The sequence below is a fragment of the Dendrobates tinctorius genome, unplaced genomic scaffold, assembly GCF_039654945.1.
Source record: "Dendrobates tinctorius isolate UK_male_01 unplaced genomic scaffold, ASM3965494v1 ptg000090l, whole genome shotgun sequence".
In the NCBI taxonomy this organism is placed as follows: Eukaryota; Metazoa; Chordata; class Amphibia; order Anura; family Dendrobatidae; genus Dendrobates; species Dendrobates tinctorius.
In genome coordinates, this window is record NW_027361758.1 from 8,242,580 (window position 1) to 8,260,023 (window position 17,444).

The window sequence follows — 17,444 nt, forward strand, 5'->3', positions numbered from 1 at the left end:
TTTTTTGATGACTGTGATAGACCCTATCTCAGTGATCAAAATAGACCAATAGGAGAAATCTATTGTTGCCGGGTGCCGGCCGTCAGATCTCGTCGGGCGCACTGCCCATACGCCTGCAGTGCAGGAGGTGCTGGAGGTACCATGGGGGCTTGGGGGACCCCATTTCTCTCTCCTCTGATGTGCTAGATCATATCAGAGGAGAGAGAAATAAATAGGAAGTGCAGACTCTTTTTTTTCTTGCGGTCGCTTTTCTTCCGTGAATAACAGTGATCGCAACACTGGGTACTATAAAAACCGACCCCAATCTTGTTTTCCGGGGTCTCAGCTACCCTGCTGCCTCAGACCCCGGAGACTTTCCGACGCTGGGGGGCGCTGTAACTATAACCTTAGTTTTCAGCGCTGTTAAAAAGCAGCGCTGAGGAATAAGTCCCCTCAACTGTCTCCGTTAAAAGGGTATCGGTGGTTGTTAGTGGGTTGAAACTCCATTGTGTTAACCTTACAAAACATTTATTTTTTTCTTTTAGGTCAAGAAGGAGGTGCAAAGAAGAATGACTTTATCAGAAGAATCAATGAAAAGAAAAGCAGAAATTTGCCTTCATTATAAACCATTTCACCCAGAAGTGTATGTTTTACAGGTAATTCTGCAAGTATACATGGTGTGCACAATGTAAGTCTCTTTTCCAGGCTTGTGGTTTAGTTTGAGCACACTTGTGTTCTCTACATTTCCGTTCTAGGCTTTATTGATAACAGAGACTGATATCTGTGTGTCAGTAATTGCAGTATGCCGTGTAGGATTGTGTGATGCCGCTTAGCATGTCTGAGATATCGCTAACTGGAAGTTTGGGATCTTTACTGGGACGATCTTCCAATGTGAATGGAAGGAAGGAGCTACACATGATAAAATGCTCAATTAGGTTTTATTCAGAATTTCTCATATCCATATCACTCTACACAATACTTGGTCCTGGTTCACTTTTTGCCACGGTGTTTCACCCTCCAAATCATGGACCTTTCTAAGTTTGAGAGCATTTACCGCAACAGATGTGTCTGATGAAGGGTATTTGCCCAAAACGTTACATTTTTGTTATGTGGACGACGGTGTAATCTATGGATATGAGATATTCCAAATAAATTCTAATTAATTCACAGCGCTGGAGTGGTGCTTTAAATGTAAGTCCCCTGCCCCCGGTCATATACTCACTCTCCAGCGTCTTCACAGTTTTTCGGCACCTCACCGGTTCCACACGCCATCTTATGAGCGCAGCTTTTGAATGCCCGGAAGTCAGAAGTTACAGCGCAAGCGCTCAATGAAAATCTATGAAAGCCAACACCAGGCTCTCAGACTTCTATTGAAACGTGACCTCCGGCTCGCTCCATGAAACACTGGAGCTGCAGGCAGTTCACTTTTCACTGAAGACCAACGGGAGCAACGCTGGAAAACGAAGGCTGCATCAGGTGAGTATGAGACACGGGGGCAGGGGAATTACACTTAAAGCACCACTCCAGCGGTGCAATAAAAAAACTGCCTTCTGGTGTTCAGTTCCTTTCTTCCATTCACTTTGGATCTGCAGTTGGCTCCAAAGGAATTAGCACCTTATACAAATACTGTCCATTAAGAGTGTGCCCCAACCCTATTGATTATTCGATGTTCTCAGATTAATCCGTGAATTATCTGTATATTGAGTAAAGAGCCTCCAGAGCAATAGACGTACTTTTGAACTCTCCACTCTGGCCACGGAGTTACTGTCCTGTACAGGAACCAGAAATAACTCACAAATCTCTAATATGGGGTGTGAAAATGGGTTTTTAAACCAAGTAACTCATTTTAGACCAGGGTTCCCCAACTGCAGTCCTCAAGGCCCACCAACAGGTCATGTTTTCATGATTTCCCTTGTATTGTACAGGTGATAATTGCTTCACCTGGGCAATGCTAAGGAAATCCTGAAAACATGATCTGTTGGTGGGCCTTGAGGACTGGAGTTGGGGAACCCTGTTTTAGACCCTCAAAATAAGTTGCAGCGCTTTACAGCCATTTTTATCAACCACTGTGATCTACATAGACAGCAGCAGACCTGCTAATAATAGTAATTGCTTTTTTTTTTATTGTTAAAGGAGTGTTTTTTAACTGAAGAATTTTTGGAAGCTGTTCGTTTCTGTAAGTCTCCTAATGCAAGTTTAGAAGGTCTCCTAAACCATCTGCATTCTGTCCCAGGTAATGATTATTTTTATATGTATGATACCAGATGAAAATTCCTGAATGAAAACTGATCCGAAAGCAGTGTATCTTCAGTGCAATAGAAAAGCTTCACAATGTCCTTAGATCAAGTCCTCATTACCATGTGTTAATCCTTTTGAAGGCACATCAGAGTATGTTTTGTTTTTTGTTTTCTTTTTCCATGCTCTTGCAATAGAACATCTAGACCCGCAATTGGGAATTCCCTAGGCTCTCGTATTGTCTATGTAATCACTGGAGGTAGGATAGCTATAGTGCCCAACCACACGATCCTGGCTGTGAACCTGCTCAGTGCGATAATCAGGCCACCTGATAATGACACAATATGAGTTGGTGGGTCCCCCTGATAGCTGTTAAACATGATTCCCTGGGCTACTTTAATTTAGAGAAATAGCTTGGAATCAGATACAGTCCGCAGAGCAGACCTTTGGAAAAAAAAATATGGAAATTCAGTGATGTTAAATAATATATTACTTTGCAAAATCGTAATGCATAACTATCCAGTATATTGTAATAAAATGATGTTTAATAAGTCCCTTTTATAAGGTTAATATTTTCATAATTGATACAAAATATATTGTTTTCTTTTTGCTTTTATAATGTATGCTTTATTTAAAAAAAACCCTACATTATAACCCTCGCATATTTGGTATCCACATAACCATCACATCCACTATAATCATTTTATTTATAGTGTCAGGTTAGCAGAGAAACTGTAATATCACGTGGAATGGTAGATTTTTTGCTCGTACTTCCCAGAATTAAATTACTCAAAACTTTACAGTAAGGGCTGAGTCAGACGGCCGTATAACTTGTGCGATAATCGCATCGTATTGCACGGACAGGACCGGCACATCTCATGACCTGAGTATTTCTATGCAGCTGTCAAGCTCAGGTCAGGAGAGCCGACAGCCAGTACGAGGTTTACCATGCGATTGTCGAACGAGAAATACGGCAGTCTGTCTCTGCCCTAACTTACATGTATCACATATTTGTACATTTAGAAACTGCAACGTGCCCTGAAAACAATTGGACACCATACCGCTTCACTGAAAGACTGACTACCAGGAAGGAATAAACATTCTACCTCCCAGCAGCCTCCAGCTTTCAGTCACCCCTGGCACTGACTGACATCCAGCTCAGCAGTGCATCAGTGCAGAGCTGGCTGTCAGTCAATGTACTCTGCAGCGACTGAAAGCCCAAGGCTTCCGAGAGTAATAAAGTGAATTACCTTCCGGCATCTGGGCTTCTAGTACAGCGGACGCACAGCTTCAAAATGCTATTCACCTGCATATTAACCCCATATCTGCAGGTTAGGTTTTTTTTGTTTTTTTTTAGCAGTCTCCCTGTAAGGTATTTAACATTAAATCATGTTCCCCATAATGCAGTCAAAGCAGAGGTGGTATTGTGTGTTGCTGGATGAATAACTGCTTTAATACTTTGTACCTTGTGATAGTTGCCGTGTTTGCTCCATGATAATTGTACTATAATAGAAAGTACCAGTTCTGAGGTTGCTGGATGTACGTAGTTTTTGTCAATGCCTGAGGAATACATAAATGACCCATATACAGCCTGTCCATGTGTACTTGTTATGTACTGCTTATCTACTTATGTTTTTGTAGAATTGAGGATGCATTTTATTTCTACTCATATTTTTTTCTTTTCTATTTTCTCTTTCTCTCTTTTTTTTTTTCTTTTTCTTTTTTTAGATAAAAGGATATATTGTTTCCCTGTATTTGTTCCCCAATTTTGCAAATACTTTGTGGAGGAGCTTGAAAACTTTGAGAAATCACTCTTGGAAAAGGGAAGACCAAACACAATGAACAGCTATGGGGTATTCTTTTTGTTCACTATTACATACATGTTTAGTTGATAATTTTTTTGTTTTATAGTATATTAAATTAAAACTGAAATAACGACACCTAAGCTAGAAGTCTGAAAAATGTTTATATACTGTACAGCTAGGGTCACAGGAGCGCATATTCCTTCATCCGAGAGAATCATGGTCAATTATGCAAATCACACATGGTGTGTTCCAGTTGTCTTGCATGAAGAGAAGATGGAGAAAAAATATTCTCCGTCTTCTCCATTTTGTTGGTCTGTGGAAATTGGATTGCACTCTGATGTCAGCCGAGTGCAGTCCGATGGTTTCCACAAACTCATTGTCTTGCATGTCCGAGTGTTATTCGAATATCAGATCAAACTCTGACATGCTGCAATTTATTTATTTATTTTTTTAATTGTTGTTTATTTTTTATTCTATTTTTTTTTTTTTAATTTGTCCCCTCCCTTGGACCAACTCAGTCTTGGGAGGAAATCGTACATGTGCCACGGCTCCATAGAATAACACTGGCCTAATTGCAATCTGGTATTTTGTCGTATTGCACTCAGGGCGAAAATACGGTTATGTGCACGAGTCCTGATACTGATCTACATACAGACAAATATGCAGATGGCTATAACTCCATATTTCAATAGACAAGCATGAATGAGGCATCATAGGCAAAGGAGTTTATATGTTCTCCCCTGGTTCTCCGGTTTCCTTCCACACTCCAAAGACATAGTGCTAGGGAATGTAGATTGTGAGCCCCAGTGGGGGCAGTGATGATGTCTGTAAAGCGCCGTGGAATTAATGGTGCCATATAAGTGAGTATAATAAATAAAGAGGCATAAAGACCATAAAGTCATCCATAGGCCATAACTTAAATTCTGTTAATGTAGCTCTCATATGGCACATGTAAGACTGAGATATAATACTCATGAAGATTAATATTGTGATTGGTAAAAAATATAGCTAAATTCCCTCTTAGGTATTATTGTTCATCATTTCCTTTACCCTGTTTTCTGGCATAAAAGTCTTAAGTAACGCTGAGTTTTAAGAATCAGATTCATTTGTTTTGCGTTTTTCCCTAGATCCTTCTGAATGAGCTTGGCCTAGATGAGTCCTTCATTACCCCTCTTCGTGAAAACTATCTCTGTCCTCTTGCATCTGTTTTATATGAAGATTGGGGAGGTGGTTGCTTGGATAGTCACAAAGCTTTCGTGGTGCAGTATTCTGTAGATAAAGACTTGGATCTCAGCTCCCACTATGACAATTCTGAGATTACCCTGAATATCTCACTGGGAAAAGAGTTTACCGATGGAAGCCTGTATTTCTCTGACATGAGAGAGGTAAGCACAGTACACACTTGTTATTTAGAATTTGTCCTTTTTACCTATGCACATTACTACCCCTTGGCTGCTTTAGCACAAATACTAGCACTTGCGTTTTCACCACCCTCAGTTACCAGGAATTTCCCCTTTTAGGCTTACATTCAGGGCTGTGGAGTCGGTAAGCCAAACCTGCGACTCCGACTCAGACTCCTCAATTTCCCTTACACCGACTCCGACACCACGACTCCGACTCCCACACATATTGCTTATATTTAAGTGAAAAATTTATTGTAGTACAATGTGAACCTCAGACATTTAATCATTTTTATGATCCAATAATCAAGATATTTAGATAGAACAGAATATATATTGGTGTACTACCCGGTTTTCATTCTTTTTGGTACAGATACGATATGGATAGACAGATATGGATAACTGGATAGATAGAGCAGATTTCTAATCTGCTTTTGCTATTGAAAACATTATCTATGAGCTCAAAAACCTTTCAGGTGATGCAGTTTTTTTAAAAAGATGATCAGCTTTTGCAGCTGAAAAACGTATCCTCAAAAAACACAGGAAAAACGTGTATGAATGTAGCCTTAGATCAGGAATCTAACAGCCATTTATAGGACATTTCATAACTTTCCCAAACTCCTATGAAAAAATATTCAGCACATCCTGCATTGAACTACTGTACCCAATTTATTATATATTTTAGGAGTCGGAGTCGGTCCATTTTATACCGACTCCAACTCCGACTCCACCAAAATGAGCACCGACTCCGACTCCACAGCCCTGCTTACATTACACAATTTTTTGTCCACCATTTACTATTGAGAAGCCTGTAGGATAACATGCAATACCTAGAACATGCTGAATAATGTCAAGGCCACAATGATGCACTTGTAATGTGAAGAGAAAAAAGACATCAAGAATCTGACTGTAGTTTTTTGGGGGTTTTTTTTTTACACAAATCGTACTGCAAAAACTGTGAGATTTTATAGAGGGGGTGGGAAGAATGATTGAAACGTTTGAAAGATTTGTTTGTGCAAATACAATGATTTCCTGCCAGAGCTATATGTAAAAAACTATGCTGTACGCAAATGTCATCCTTGACACATTGAGCAATGCAACATATCAGCATTTTTGTGGCTTTCAAATCTCATTCTATGCAGTCATATCCTCAATCAATGCTCCAACTTTTTGGTTCAGTATTAGCTCCTGAACAGCGGTATTCCATATTCTTCAACAGGATGCACGGTAATGTGATGTACAATACACCAGAATTAAACATTGATGTACTTTGTAACAGCACACCAATATACAGTCTTAAAGGAGTTCTACATCTTTACCATCATGGTCAATAGGTCTATAATTTTCTAAAACCGGTAGACCATTTTTAATGCCTCGCTACTATTTCACTCAGGTGCCGTCCAATGAGAGAAGGTATACAGAGGTCGAACATACGATTGGCCATGGAATACTTCACAGAGGTCAGCAAGTTCACGGAGCTCTTCCCATTACTTCTGGTGAAAGATGGAACCTGATAATATGGATGAGGGCATCATCCATACGTAATAAACTGTGTCCCATGTGCAACAAGGAACCCCAACTAGTAGAGACCATGGGACTAGGAGATGGCTTTACAATGATAAAGGAAGATAGGGGAGAAACTGTTGATGTTTGCACTTTAGTCTAAAAACATTTAATTCAGTAAAAATGGCAATATAAAACTCAAATATTGCTGTGAAAATTGATATTTAAAATGTTACATCTTCTCTAGCTACAATAGTAATATAAATGGACTTTCTTTTGCAATAAAGTGACTGTCCAACTTTACAACAGTTTCTTTTGTTCATATGAGGATAAATCTACTTTGCGGTCTTCATGAAGAATCCATGTAGACCCCGTATCTCCCCATAGTAACAGATTACATACAGTGGCTGGTAAAAGTTTGGGCTCCCCTGGTCAAAATTATTGTTGTTGTGAACAGTTAAGCAAGTTGAAGATGAAATTATCTCTAACAGGGCTAAAGTTAAAGATGACACATTTCCTTTGTATTTTAGGGAAAAATATATTTATTGTCATTTCTTTCATTTTAAAAATTACAAGACGTAAAGTAGAACAATGCAAAAGTCGGCCACCCTTGGAGATTTCTGTGCTCAGATAAGTTTGATCAAGGTTTCAGACCTTAATTAGGGCAGCACGGTGGCTCAGTGGATAGCACTTCAAATCCCACCAAGGACAACATCTGCAAAACCCCGTGTTTGCATGATTTTCCTCTGGGTTCTCCGATTTCCTCCCATAGGCGTCATGCGCCCATAGGCGGAGCTGACCGGAGGAGGCGCGGCCATGGGCGGAGCTTCACAGCGGCTGTGTGCATCCCTCCGCAGCTCCAGGAAACGCTAGTGTGAAACTAGCCTAAGTCTGTTAGACAAAGATTCCTTATAGCACCGTCTCGCATAACAAGATCGTTAGCGAGATCGCTGTTACCTCACCGATTTTGTTATGCAACAGCAATCTCACCAGCGATCTCGCTACGTCTCGCTACGTGTGACACATAGCGGCGACCGCCCCCCGCTGGATATCGCTGATCGTGCTCGAATGTCCCAGGCCATTTTCTGATAGTTGTAGCATATAAACTTGGCACACACCAGTGCGTTTTAATGCGAAAAGTATTTAATAAGGTACAGTACATACATTAGACGTTTCGGTCAAAGTGACCATCAATGTACTGAAAAAGTAAATGAAATTACACGATAAGTATACAACAAAGTTTATACAAAATATATATTATCTGGGAATCTGAATATAATGTTTATAATATCAGGAGGCATGATTAACATATCAGGAGACATAAATAACATTGCTAGCACAGTGCATCTTTACATAGATGAGTCACAACAGTAGAGATCAAGATATATAGAGAAGGAGGCACATACCCCTATGTTGTACTGTGAGCTTGTGGAGGTTTGAAAATGAACAGGACCTAAAGGAGAATGTAAGCTCAATAAGAGGGCAATGAGTGTGATACATGCCGAGTGTTTATACCGCTAGATGCAGAGACTACATACCAAGAAATTTATATGGAGGCGTCTGAGGCCGTCAATCTAAAGGAGGTAATGGCAACATATGACTAAACACGTTAAGACTGGTGCCACTGAGGAAGGCTGGGTAGGGAAAGTGCCCGCTAAGTTTTACCATATGCCACTAAGTGTCCTTTATGTGAGCGTCCTGTCCTGTATGTGAGCCTGGACGTGGTATCCGCCGAGAATCCTATGTCCTGGGGAGTGGAGGAGCAGCGCTGTTTATATCGTGGCCAAGATGGCGGCGGGGCGGAAGTGCGTCACCGGAAGTAGACCGGCGTGCACTCCAGCGTTGCTATGATGCGGTTCAGACGCTGGAGGAGATGGGAAGGAGTTGGTGTGATTATCAGCGTGTCAGTCAAAACGCCTCCCTGTAGGGAGGTGAACGGACGTGTTGTCGCAGGAGTGCCGTATAGTGAACCTGATATCACTAGCGTGGTTGTAGGCGGTGCCAGTGGATATCGGTGCTCAGGAAGTTGTGGTTCACAGAAATTCACAGTTGTTGGTTCTGTAATAGAAATAAATGCAATTAATAACCTGAGATAAATAATATCACTACGTACATCACATGCCTATTGATAAAAAGAATTATTAGCACGTTGAAAGAAATGATTGAAGATCATATTCTTTATTTAACCCTTTAGGAGCCAGAGTATTAAGCTGATGTATCCAATAAGCCTCTCTTCTTTCCAGCAACGTAATGCGGTTGCCTCCCCTGCGTGGAAGAATGACCTGTTCCACAACTTGAAATTTGAGCTGTGCAATTGTGTGCCCGGCAGTGACAAGGGATTGGAAGAAGCATATTTTTGCATCTGATAGTAGACTTGTGCTTTGATATCCGATCCCTTGTATGTTGTGTGGTTTCACCCACGTAAAGTAGCCCACATGGCCATTTAATGATATACACTACAAATGAAATGTCGCATGTGTAATATCCGCTGATGTTATATTTCTTCCCTGTATGAGGATGATAAACAATTGCCTTTAAGGACATTGTTGCACTGCGTGCATTGTAGGCAGGGGAAGGTACCGACTTTAGGGTTGTACAGGAACCGTTGGTGTTTGGAGGGGCGGGAGGAGCCCACGTCGGCTTTGATAAGAATATCCCGTATATTGCGTGGACGACGGAAACAAGGAAGAAACGGTTCCTTGAATGCTCCTACGTTAGGTTGGGCCGTCTCAAGGATGTGCCAATGACGGCATATGCTGGAATGTAAACGATATGCAAGTGGATGATAATCGTGGACAAATGGAATGCGATTAGTTGTCTTAAGTCTGGAGGGTGGGGACGAATCCCGAGTATGTAAATGGTGTCACTTGTGGGGGGTTTCCACTGTTTAGGCACATCAGGGGCTCTTCAAACATGACATGGTGTCTGTTAATTATTCGAGCATATTTTACATTCAAAAAGTCAAATGGCACTCCTTCCCTTCCGAGACCTGCCCAGTAGATTTCCCCAACATATGGGGTATCGGTATGCTTAGGAGAAACTGCTCAACAAATTGTTACCCTTGCGAAAGTAAAAAAAAAAAAAAAATAGGTCTAAAGGAAAATTTTTGTGATAGAAAAGTAAATGTTTATTTTTTTCTTCCACTTTCCAAAAATACCTGTGAAGCACCTCAAGGGTTAATAAACTTCTTGAATTTGGTTTTGAGTACCTCGTGGGGTGCCCCTCAGTCACTTCAAGTGTGAGGTGGTCCCTAAAAAAAATTGTTTTGCAAATTTTGTTGTAAAAATGAGAAATCGCTGGTTAACTTTCAACTCTTATAACAAAAAAAATTGTTTGCAAAATTGTGCTGATGTAAAGTAGACATGTGGGAAATGTTATTTATTACCTATTTTATGCGATATGACTCTCTGAGTTAAGGGAATAAAAATTAAAAGTGGGAAAATTGCGAAATTTTCAACATTTTCGTCAAATTTCTGTTTTTTTCACAAATAAACACAAGTCATGTCATGTCGAAGAAATATTACCACTATCGTAAAGTACAATATGTCACGAGAAAACATTCTCAGAATCGGTGGGATCTGTTGAAGCGTTCCAGAGTTATGACCTCATAAAGTGACAGTGGTCAGAATTGTAAAAATTGGCCTGGTCATTAAGGAGAAAACAGGCTTTGTCTCAAATGGGCTAGTCAGTATACGTATCAATGGTCATAACCATGGGTACCTAAGGTCCTGCAATGCCTGCACATGAGGAAAGAGACAAAACAAATCAGAAGAACTATACTACATTTCGAATTGGAGGTATTTGCTAATATTATTATTACTACATATTGGGATAGGATCTTAGAGATCAGAATTCCCCTTTAATTCTGACATGGTGAAAGAATATTCTGCTGTTGTGCATCTAAAAGGGTAGGTAGAAAGGACAATAAAAAGTGACTGGGGATCCATAGGATCTTCTACTGATTGCAAGGACAGAAGCCTTGTATCCAGTGTTTGAATGGCAGGCAACCTGGCCTGCTTCCGCTCCATTTAATGCTTCAATGTTCATGGGGCCACTGCATGTGATTGAGCGGCAGAAGATAGACCCTCTGCTACCCTTCCTTCCCCATCGGAGATTGTTACCTGCCCACTTTTGCATTTGACTGGAATATCCTATAAAATAAAATGCTATGTTTTCTCATTGTAAAAGCGAAGGAGATAGTGTGATTATATGGAAATAACACAAATGGTTTACCACCGATTTCATGTGCATTACCTGCACTTTGTGGTTAATATTGTGGGTTTTTTTTTTTTAATTTAAGACATGCAGCACATACTTTCACTCTAGGCTAGAATATTTTTCAGTTAAATGTTACAAAATGAAAATAATTTTTCAACTGGAGTGTGGATATGTATGTCCATGTCAAGCAACATTAAGCACATTAGGTGGATGGCCTGTGAGAATCAAAAGCACATCGATGTGCAGCAAGACAAGTATGTAATGCATCCACTTAAAGGGCGCATGCGCCGGCAAAAACATACCAGCGCACGGCCAGAGTACCCAACGCTAAATAAAGGGTACGCTGATCGCATGCATCGTCATGCGACCATAGGAGGAGCTGACCGGAGGAGGCACAGCCGTGGGCGGAGCTTAGCGGCGGCCGAGCGCTGCGCCTGGTAGCGCTAGTCTGAAACTAGCCTTAAAAAGATATGCTTTGCATTTCTTAAAATGGATGCCTGCGCACGTAACAGAGTGAACTATTTTGCTGCATAGGCGGCCTCAATAGTAAAAAGTTGGTCACACTTGTCAAACACTATATTTGACGAGTGTGACCAACCTGTCAATCACATTCCAAGCGATGTTTCAAATCGCTTGGAATGCGCTTGAATTCCGCATGCGAAAATCATGTGAAAAACACTTGTTTTCGTGGGAAAAACGCATGCGAATTCCTTGCGTTTTTCCTGCGGCGGGAGGAAATTTCCGCAACATCTCTGCAACGTCGGTACATAGCCTTAAGGTTCTAGTGGAAAGTGTGGTAGCAGAGTAAGTACACAATAGGCTAAATAATAAAATGAGAAGAGTTTTATCTAATTGACCACATCCTTTGAGACAGAAAACAATCCCTTGACTGTAGACAGTTTATTTCAATTTAGAATTCCTTTAAATATTTTACCTTTGCTTTGATAAAAGTCAATAAATTGAAGCTTATTATTTAGGACCGTGTTTTGACTGGTTTTACATAATTTTATGTTGCTGGCATATGCCATAGTTATTCATTATATGTTGAAAAATGGTTCCACTTTACATTAAATCTCAGTTAATAACTCATGGATCGGATCATTCTAATATTTACTTGGTCAGTTGCATCCAAAGATGCATCTTTTTCAGGCAGATGTTACTGCCTAAAAAAAACTACTAGAAAGTGCTCAAAAGAATGAACATATGTATTTCTATATAGTGGCTCAGCTAGCAGTCTAGAGCTGAAGTCCTGGGTTCAAATGCCACCAAGTACAACATCTGCAAGGAGTTTGTATGTTCTCCCCGTGTTTGTGTGGGTTTCCTCCGGGTTCTTCGGTTTCCTCCCACACTCCAAAGACATACCGAGAGATCATTCAGATTGTGAGCCCCAATGGGGAGAGTGACAGAAAGCACTGTGGAATGGTGCAATATAAGTGAGTAAAACAAATATATTCTGGATTTTGAATGTCTTTTAACCATTTCAGGTTTCTAAAGATGCCAAATAATGTCCATTCTTTAGGCATTTTCCATCCACAAAGCATTTTGTATTTTACAATACAAGTCATTGGGAAAGCTCAAAAGATACCCAGATGTTTTGCTTAAACTGCAAGCGGTTGTTTCATTATTTGATGGAGTGAAAAGGGAAAAAAAATGACAGTAAAAAATATATCAGAAAAGCCATGGGAAAGCGCTCTAAACAAATACTTGTGGCCAAAATAGATGGGGTAACGCTCAGGAGTCGACTGAAAAAAATGACCCTGAAACGCTTCAGTTAAAAAAAAAAAAATCACCAGTTTCCTTAAGTGTCTTCTGATTGAAAAACTTGGCATGTTCTTGAGCACACGCCTCTTGATGAATCAGGCCCTTCTTAAAGGAGAGTGACTGCGCCTCCATGTTCATTGCTACCAATACTGCTCCCAGCAGGGACGTAAGGTACATCATAGCTCTTCATGAATTGGACATGATGGTCATCTCTTATCGAACCCCAACTCCACCCATATTGGTGGAACTGGCTGAAACAGGTGAAAACTCCAAGGGTCACAAAATTTCATTGCGCAGACCTCACATTGCGCAAAACAGTTGTGACTTTTCAAAATGTTTTAGGCCAGATTTCTGCCACTAACACTTTTGAGGCTAAGGGCCGTTGTGCGCACATTCCCTACACAACTGGATTCACAATTCAGATGCTTTGTCCTTGAAACGAGATTTAGTTCCACTTCGCTGTTAGTCATGTGACCTAACAGTGGTAAAGTCTTATATAAAAGATAATAAATTCAGCAAGAACACAAGTTGATCCCACTATTAGGCTATGTGCACACGCTGCGGATTCACCAGCGGATTTTTCCGTGCGGATCCGCAGGTAAAGTGACCTGCGGACTGGCCAGCGGTTTGACACCTGGAAAATGGAATAGGTGGCAAACCGCAGCGGAATCCGCAGAAAGAACTGACATGTCAATTCTTTCTGCGGGTTTAAAACCGCAGCTTTTCCGCAGTGAAGAAACCGCAGCATGTGCACTGCGGATTGTAAATCCCATAGACTTACATAGTACTGTACACTGCAGAACTGCTGCGGATCCGCAGAGGCCAAATCCGCAGCAGAATCCGCAGTGTGTGCACATAGCCTTAGGGTACCGTTACACATAGCGATGCACCAGCGATCCCGACAACGATATGGATCGCTGGTGCATCGCTAAGTGGTCGCTAGTGAGCTGCCACACAGGCAGATCTCACCAGCGACATCGCAGGGGACGGGGGTCGCTACTTACCTGTCAGACGCTGCGATCCTGACGTCCTCCCGCCTGCGACCACGCGTCGCTCGTCGGCGCCACAGGAAGCCCAGCAGGAAGTGGCCAACGAGAAACAGCCCAGGACGTTCTCGTGCGACCAGCGATAACCAGCGGGGGAGCCAGTCGGAGGTAAGGATCACACATAGCGATATCGCTAGCAATATCGCTGCTACATCACAAAATCGGTGACTTTACAGCGATATTGCTAGCGATATCGCTATGTGTAACGGGGCTTTAGAAAATTGATTTAACAGGGCTAAAAAAAAATGTGACCAATTTGTGCCAAAGATGCTGAGTTTAGTGCAGTAGTCGGGAACACCACATTTGGCATTGTTCACATCTGCATTGTTATTTGTGGGTTCTTCCTTTCAAGAATCAAAAATAATGGAAGGGCCGGTCCTCCCTAATGGAAGACACCAGTAGCGGTAGATAGACCCTATTGGCTATGATAGGGTTAGTCATACTGAGCTATATTGTCCAGTATTTTGGCTGGAGCCTTATAAAATCATTATGTAGCCCCATCCTACGGGCGGCACGGTGGCTCGGTGGTTAGCGCTGCAGCCTTGCAGCGCTGGGGTCCTGGGTTCGAATCCCACCAAGGACAACATCTGCAAGGAGTTTGTATGTTCTTCCCGTGTTTGCGTGGGTTTCCTCCGGGTACTCCGGTTTCCTCCCACATTCTAAAGACATACTAATAGGGAATTTAGATTGTGAGCCCCATCGGGGACAGTGATGATGTGTGTGCAAAAACTGTAAAGCGCTGCGGAATATGTTAGCGCTATATAAAAATAAAGATTATTATTATTATTATTATTATCCTAATGGTGCAGTCAGACAGCTGTATAATTCGGACTGCAGTGTACGGACTGGCCGGTGGCTCTCCTGCCCTGAGTGTGACAGGTGCATAGAAATACATGAAGCTGTCACGTTCGATTTGGAGAGCTGCCGGCCAGTCCATGCACTGCGGTCCGATCTTAGCCGATTTATATGGCCGTCTGACTGTGCATATAAAGTGTGCTGCTTTAGTAATGAATACTCAAGCCAATAAAAAGCAAAATAGTTTTCATCCTGTCATGAGCGTTCGTTTGAGGTAAACTTCCTATGCATGAAAAAGATTGTCCACCTTGGGGGATTTTTTTTTGCAAAAAAAAAAAAAAACAACTTTTCTTTTGGTTTCATTAAAAATTATACACTGTTTGCCATCTGTTATCTCCGTGCAGCCCCGATGTAGTTCCCAATATGCCACATGATGGGTAAGGAACCATAGGATGTGGGATGGTCTGATATACATTGGGCACTTCTGCTATAGGCACCAGGCTCGGACTGGCCCACCGGAGAATCGGAGGATTCTCCAGTGGGCCCAGGCACTGATACCTGCTGGCATACTGGCCAGCAGCTGCCTAGGGCCCCCAGCCAGTGGCTATGGGGTCCTTGAGTCAAGGGGGCCCGCCCTGTGACAGCGTAGCAGCAGCTGGAGACAGGATCCTGTCCCTGCTGCTAAAGCAAAATGAATATTCATGCTTCCCCACGCCCCTATGGGCGTGGAGAGGCATGAAAATCATTTCTCTTTAATATCGGGCAGCGTTAGCTGCAGCCTGCGGCTAACACTCCCCTCATGTAAAGCCTCACCACCGCACCACACACACACAGCACCGCGCCACATACACACACGCAGGCACACAGACACACAGCGCAGCACATCCCAGCGTCCTGTTTCCTGCCCAGCTCTTCCTGTCTGAGACAGCCCAGCTGTATGATGTCATCATCCAGCGCGCTGTCTCAGACAGAAAGCTGCCGGCGAGGAAGAGGCTGCTGGGATGAGATGCGGGGAGGTGAGCTGTGCTGTGTGCCTGTGTGTGTATGTGGTGCATGCTTTGTGTGTGAGAGAGGAGTGGTGGGGAAGGACAATGATATTGATGGGGGGAAGCAATGAAGGAGGTGGGGGAGGCAATAATGGAGGTGATGGCAACGATGGTGGGAGGAGGCAATGAGAGATGATGGGCAATGATGGTGGTAGGGGGAGGCAATGATGGAGGCGATGATGGAGGTGATGGGCAAAGATGGTGGTGGAGGGAGGCAATGATGGAGGTGATGAAATGGACAATGATGGTGGTGGGGGTGAGTCAATGATTGAGGTAGTGGAATGGGCAGTGATGGGGGTGGTGGGGGAGAATGATAGGGGTGATGGGGGAGAAGGCAATGATGGAGGTGGTGATGAGGACAATGATGGGGTGGAGAGGGGCTGCATTATACTTTATGAGGGGGCTACATTATATTCTGTGGGGGGACTGCATTATTCTCAGGGGACTACATTATATTCTGGGGGGCTACATCATACTATATGAGGGGGCTACAGTATGCTCTATGGGGGGTGCATTATATTCTGTGGTGGGGCTGCATTATTCTTTCAGGGGACTACATTATATTCTGGAGGGACTACATATTACTATATGAGGGGGCTACAGTATACTCTGTGGGGGCTGCATTATTCTCTCAAGGGACGACATTATATTCTGGGGGGGCAGCATTATGCCCCATGAGGGGGCTACTGTATACTCTATGGGGTGACTGCATTATATTCTGTGGTGGGGCTGCATTATACTATATGAGGGGGGGCTGCATTATACCCTATGAGTGTGCTACATTATATTCTATGTGGGGACTGCATTATACCTTATGAGAGGGTTGCTGTCTCGTGGACCCATCCTGTGTGGCACGACCAGCAGGCCGGTAACTGAAACAACAAGACACGGCACGTGAAATTGTCCTGTGTGACACGGCCCACAGGCCGGTAACTAAAACAACAAGACACGGGGAAGGGAAAACAGTTACAACGGTGGGCCCTGCGATAGGGAATGGGGACGTGGAGACCTCCTGCCCTCCCCTGAGTCAGTGTCCCTCACACTCCTAACGTTCCCTAGGCAGGTTCCGCACCGGGCGCCGATCAGGATACCTGTCACCCTAGCACACCCTACACCTATCCCTTGCTAGGGAGCTGGGTGATGCTGGCACTGGCCCCACCGCTGTACTAATACACACCAGGGAAAAATACAAACAGGGAAACACCGCTTAGCTTTGCTCTGTTGCTCTTGCTCCCAGCAACAGAGTCCACCACCAGAATGCAGCTTTCCTCCTGGATAGCTGCCACCAAGCTCTGTCAGAGCTGCAAGGAAATCCCCTCTGACTCCTTCCACAACAGGGCTCTGACTGAGCTGCCAGGGCCTCTCTCTAGATCCTTCCTCCACCAAGGATGGGTGAAATGAACACTATCACCAACAGTGATTGCAACACCTGACACTCTTTTATAGCAGAGCCAGAGCAATCACCTGCTTTATAATCACATGTACTAAAGAAACCAGAGTGCAATGATGCTCACCACCACTGGGGGCAAACTAGAACAAAAGACACCACTGTGTAATAATCCTAGTGGCCACCGGGGGGCAAAACCAAACTTAAGCACACAGCTTAAGGGAAAAAAAAAAAGGTTACATGTGCTTTTTTCTGTCATGATCCTGCAT

The 17,444-nt window shown here is 42.9% G+C and overlaps 1 protein-coding gene across 3 annotated transcripts in view; it reads left to right on the forward strand.

Annotated features, from left to right (window-relative positions):
* Positions 1-7,228, forward strand: part of OGFOD2 (2-oxoglutarate and iron dependent oxygenase domain containing 2) — a 52,235-nt gene extending 45,007 nt beyond the window's left edge. For all 3 annotated transcript variants that reach the window (XM_073586058.1, XM_073586057.1, XM_073586056.1), the window contains 5 exons: positions 525-635; positions 2,113-2,212; positions 3,943-4,067; positions 5,147-5,404; positions 6,813-7,228. In XM_073586058.1, coding sequence (XP_073442159.1) covers positions 525-635; positions 2,113-2,212; positions 3,943-4,067; positions 5,147-5,404; positions 6,813-7,085 — 867 coding nt within the window. In that variant the 3' untranslated portion in view covers positions 7,086-7,228. The remainder of the gene's footprint in view (positions 1-524; positions 636-2,112; positions 2,213-3,942; positions 4,068-5,146; positions 5,405-6,812) is intronic.
* The last annotated feature ends 10,216 nt before the right edge of the window (positions 7,229-17,444 follow it).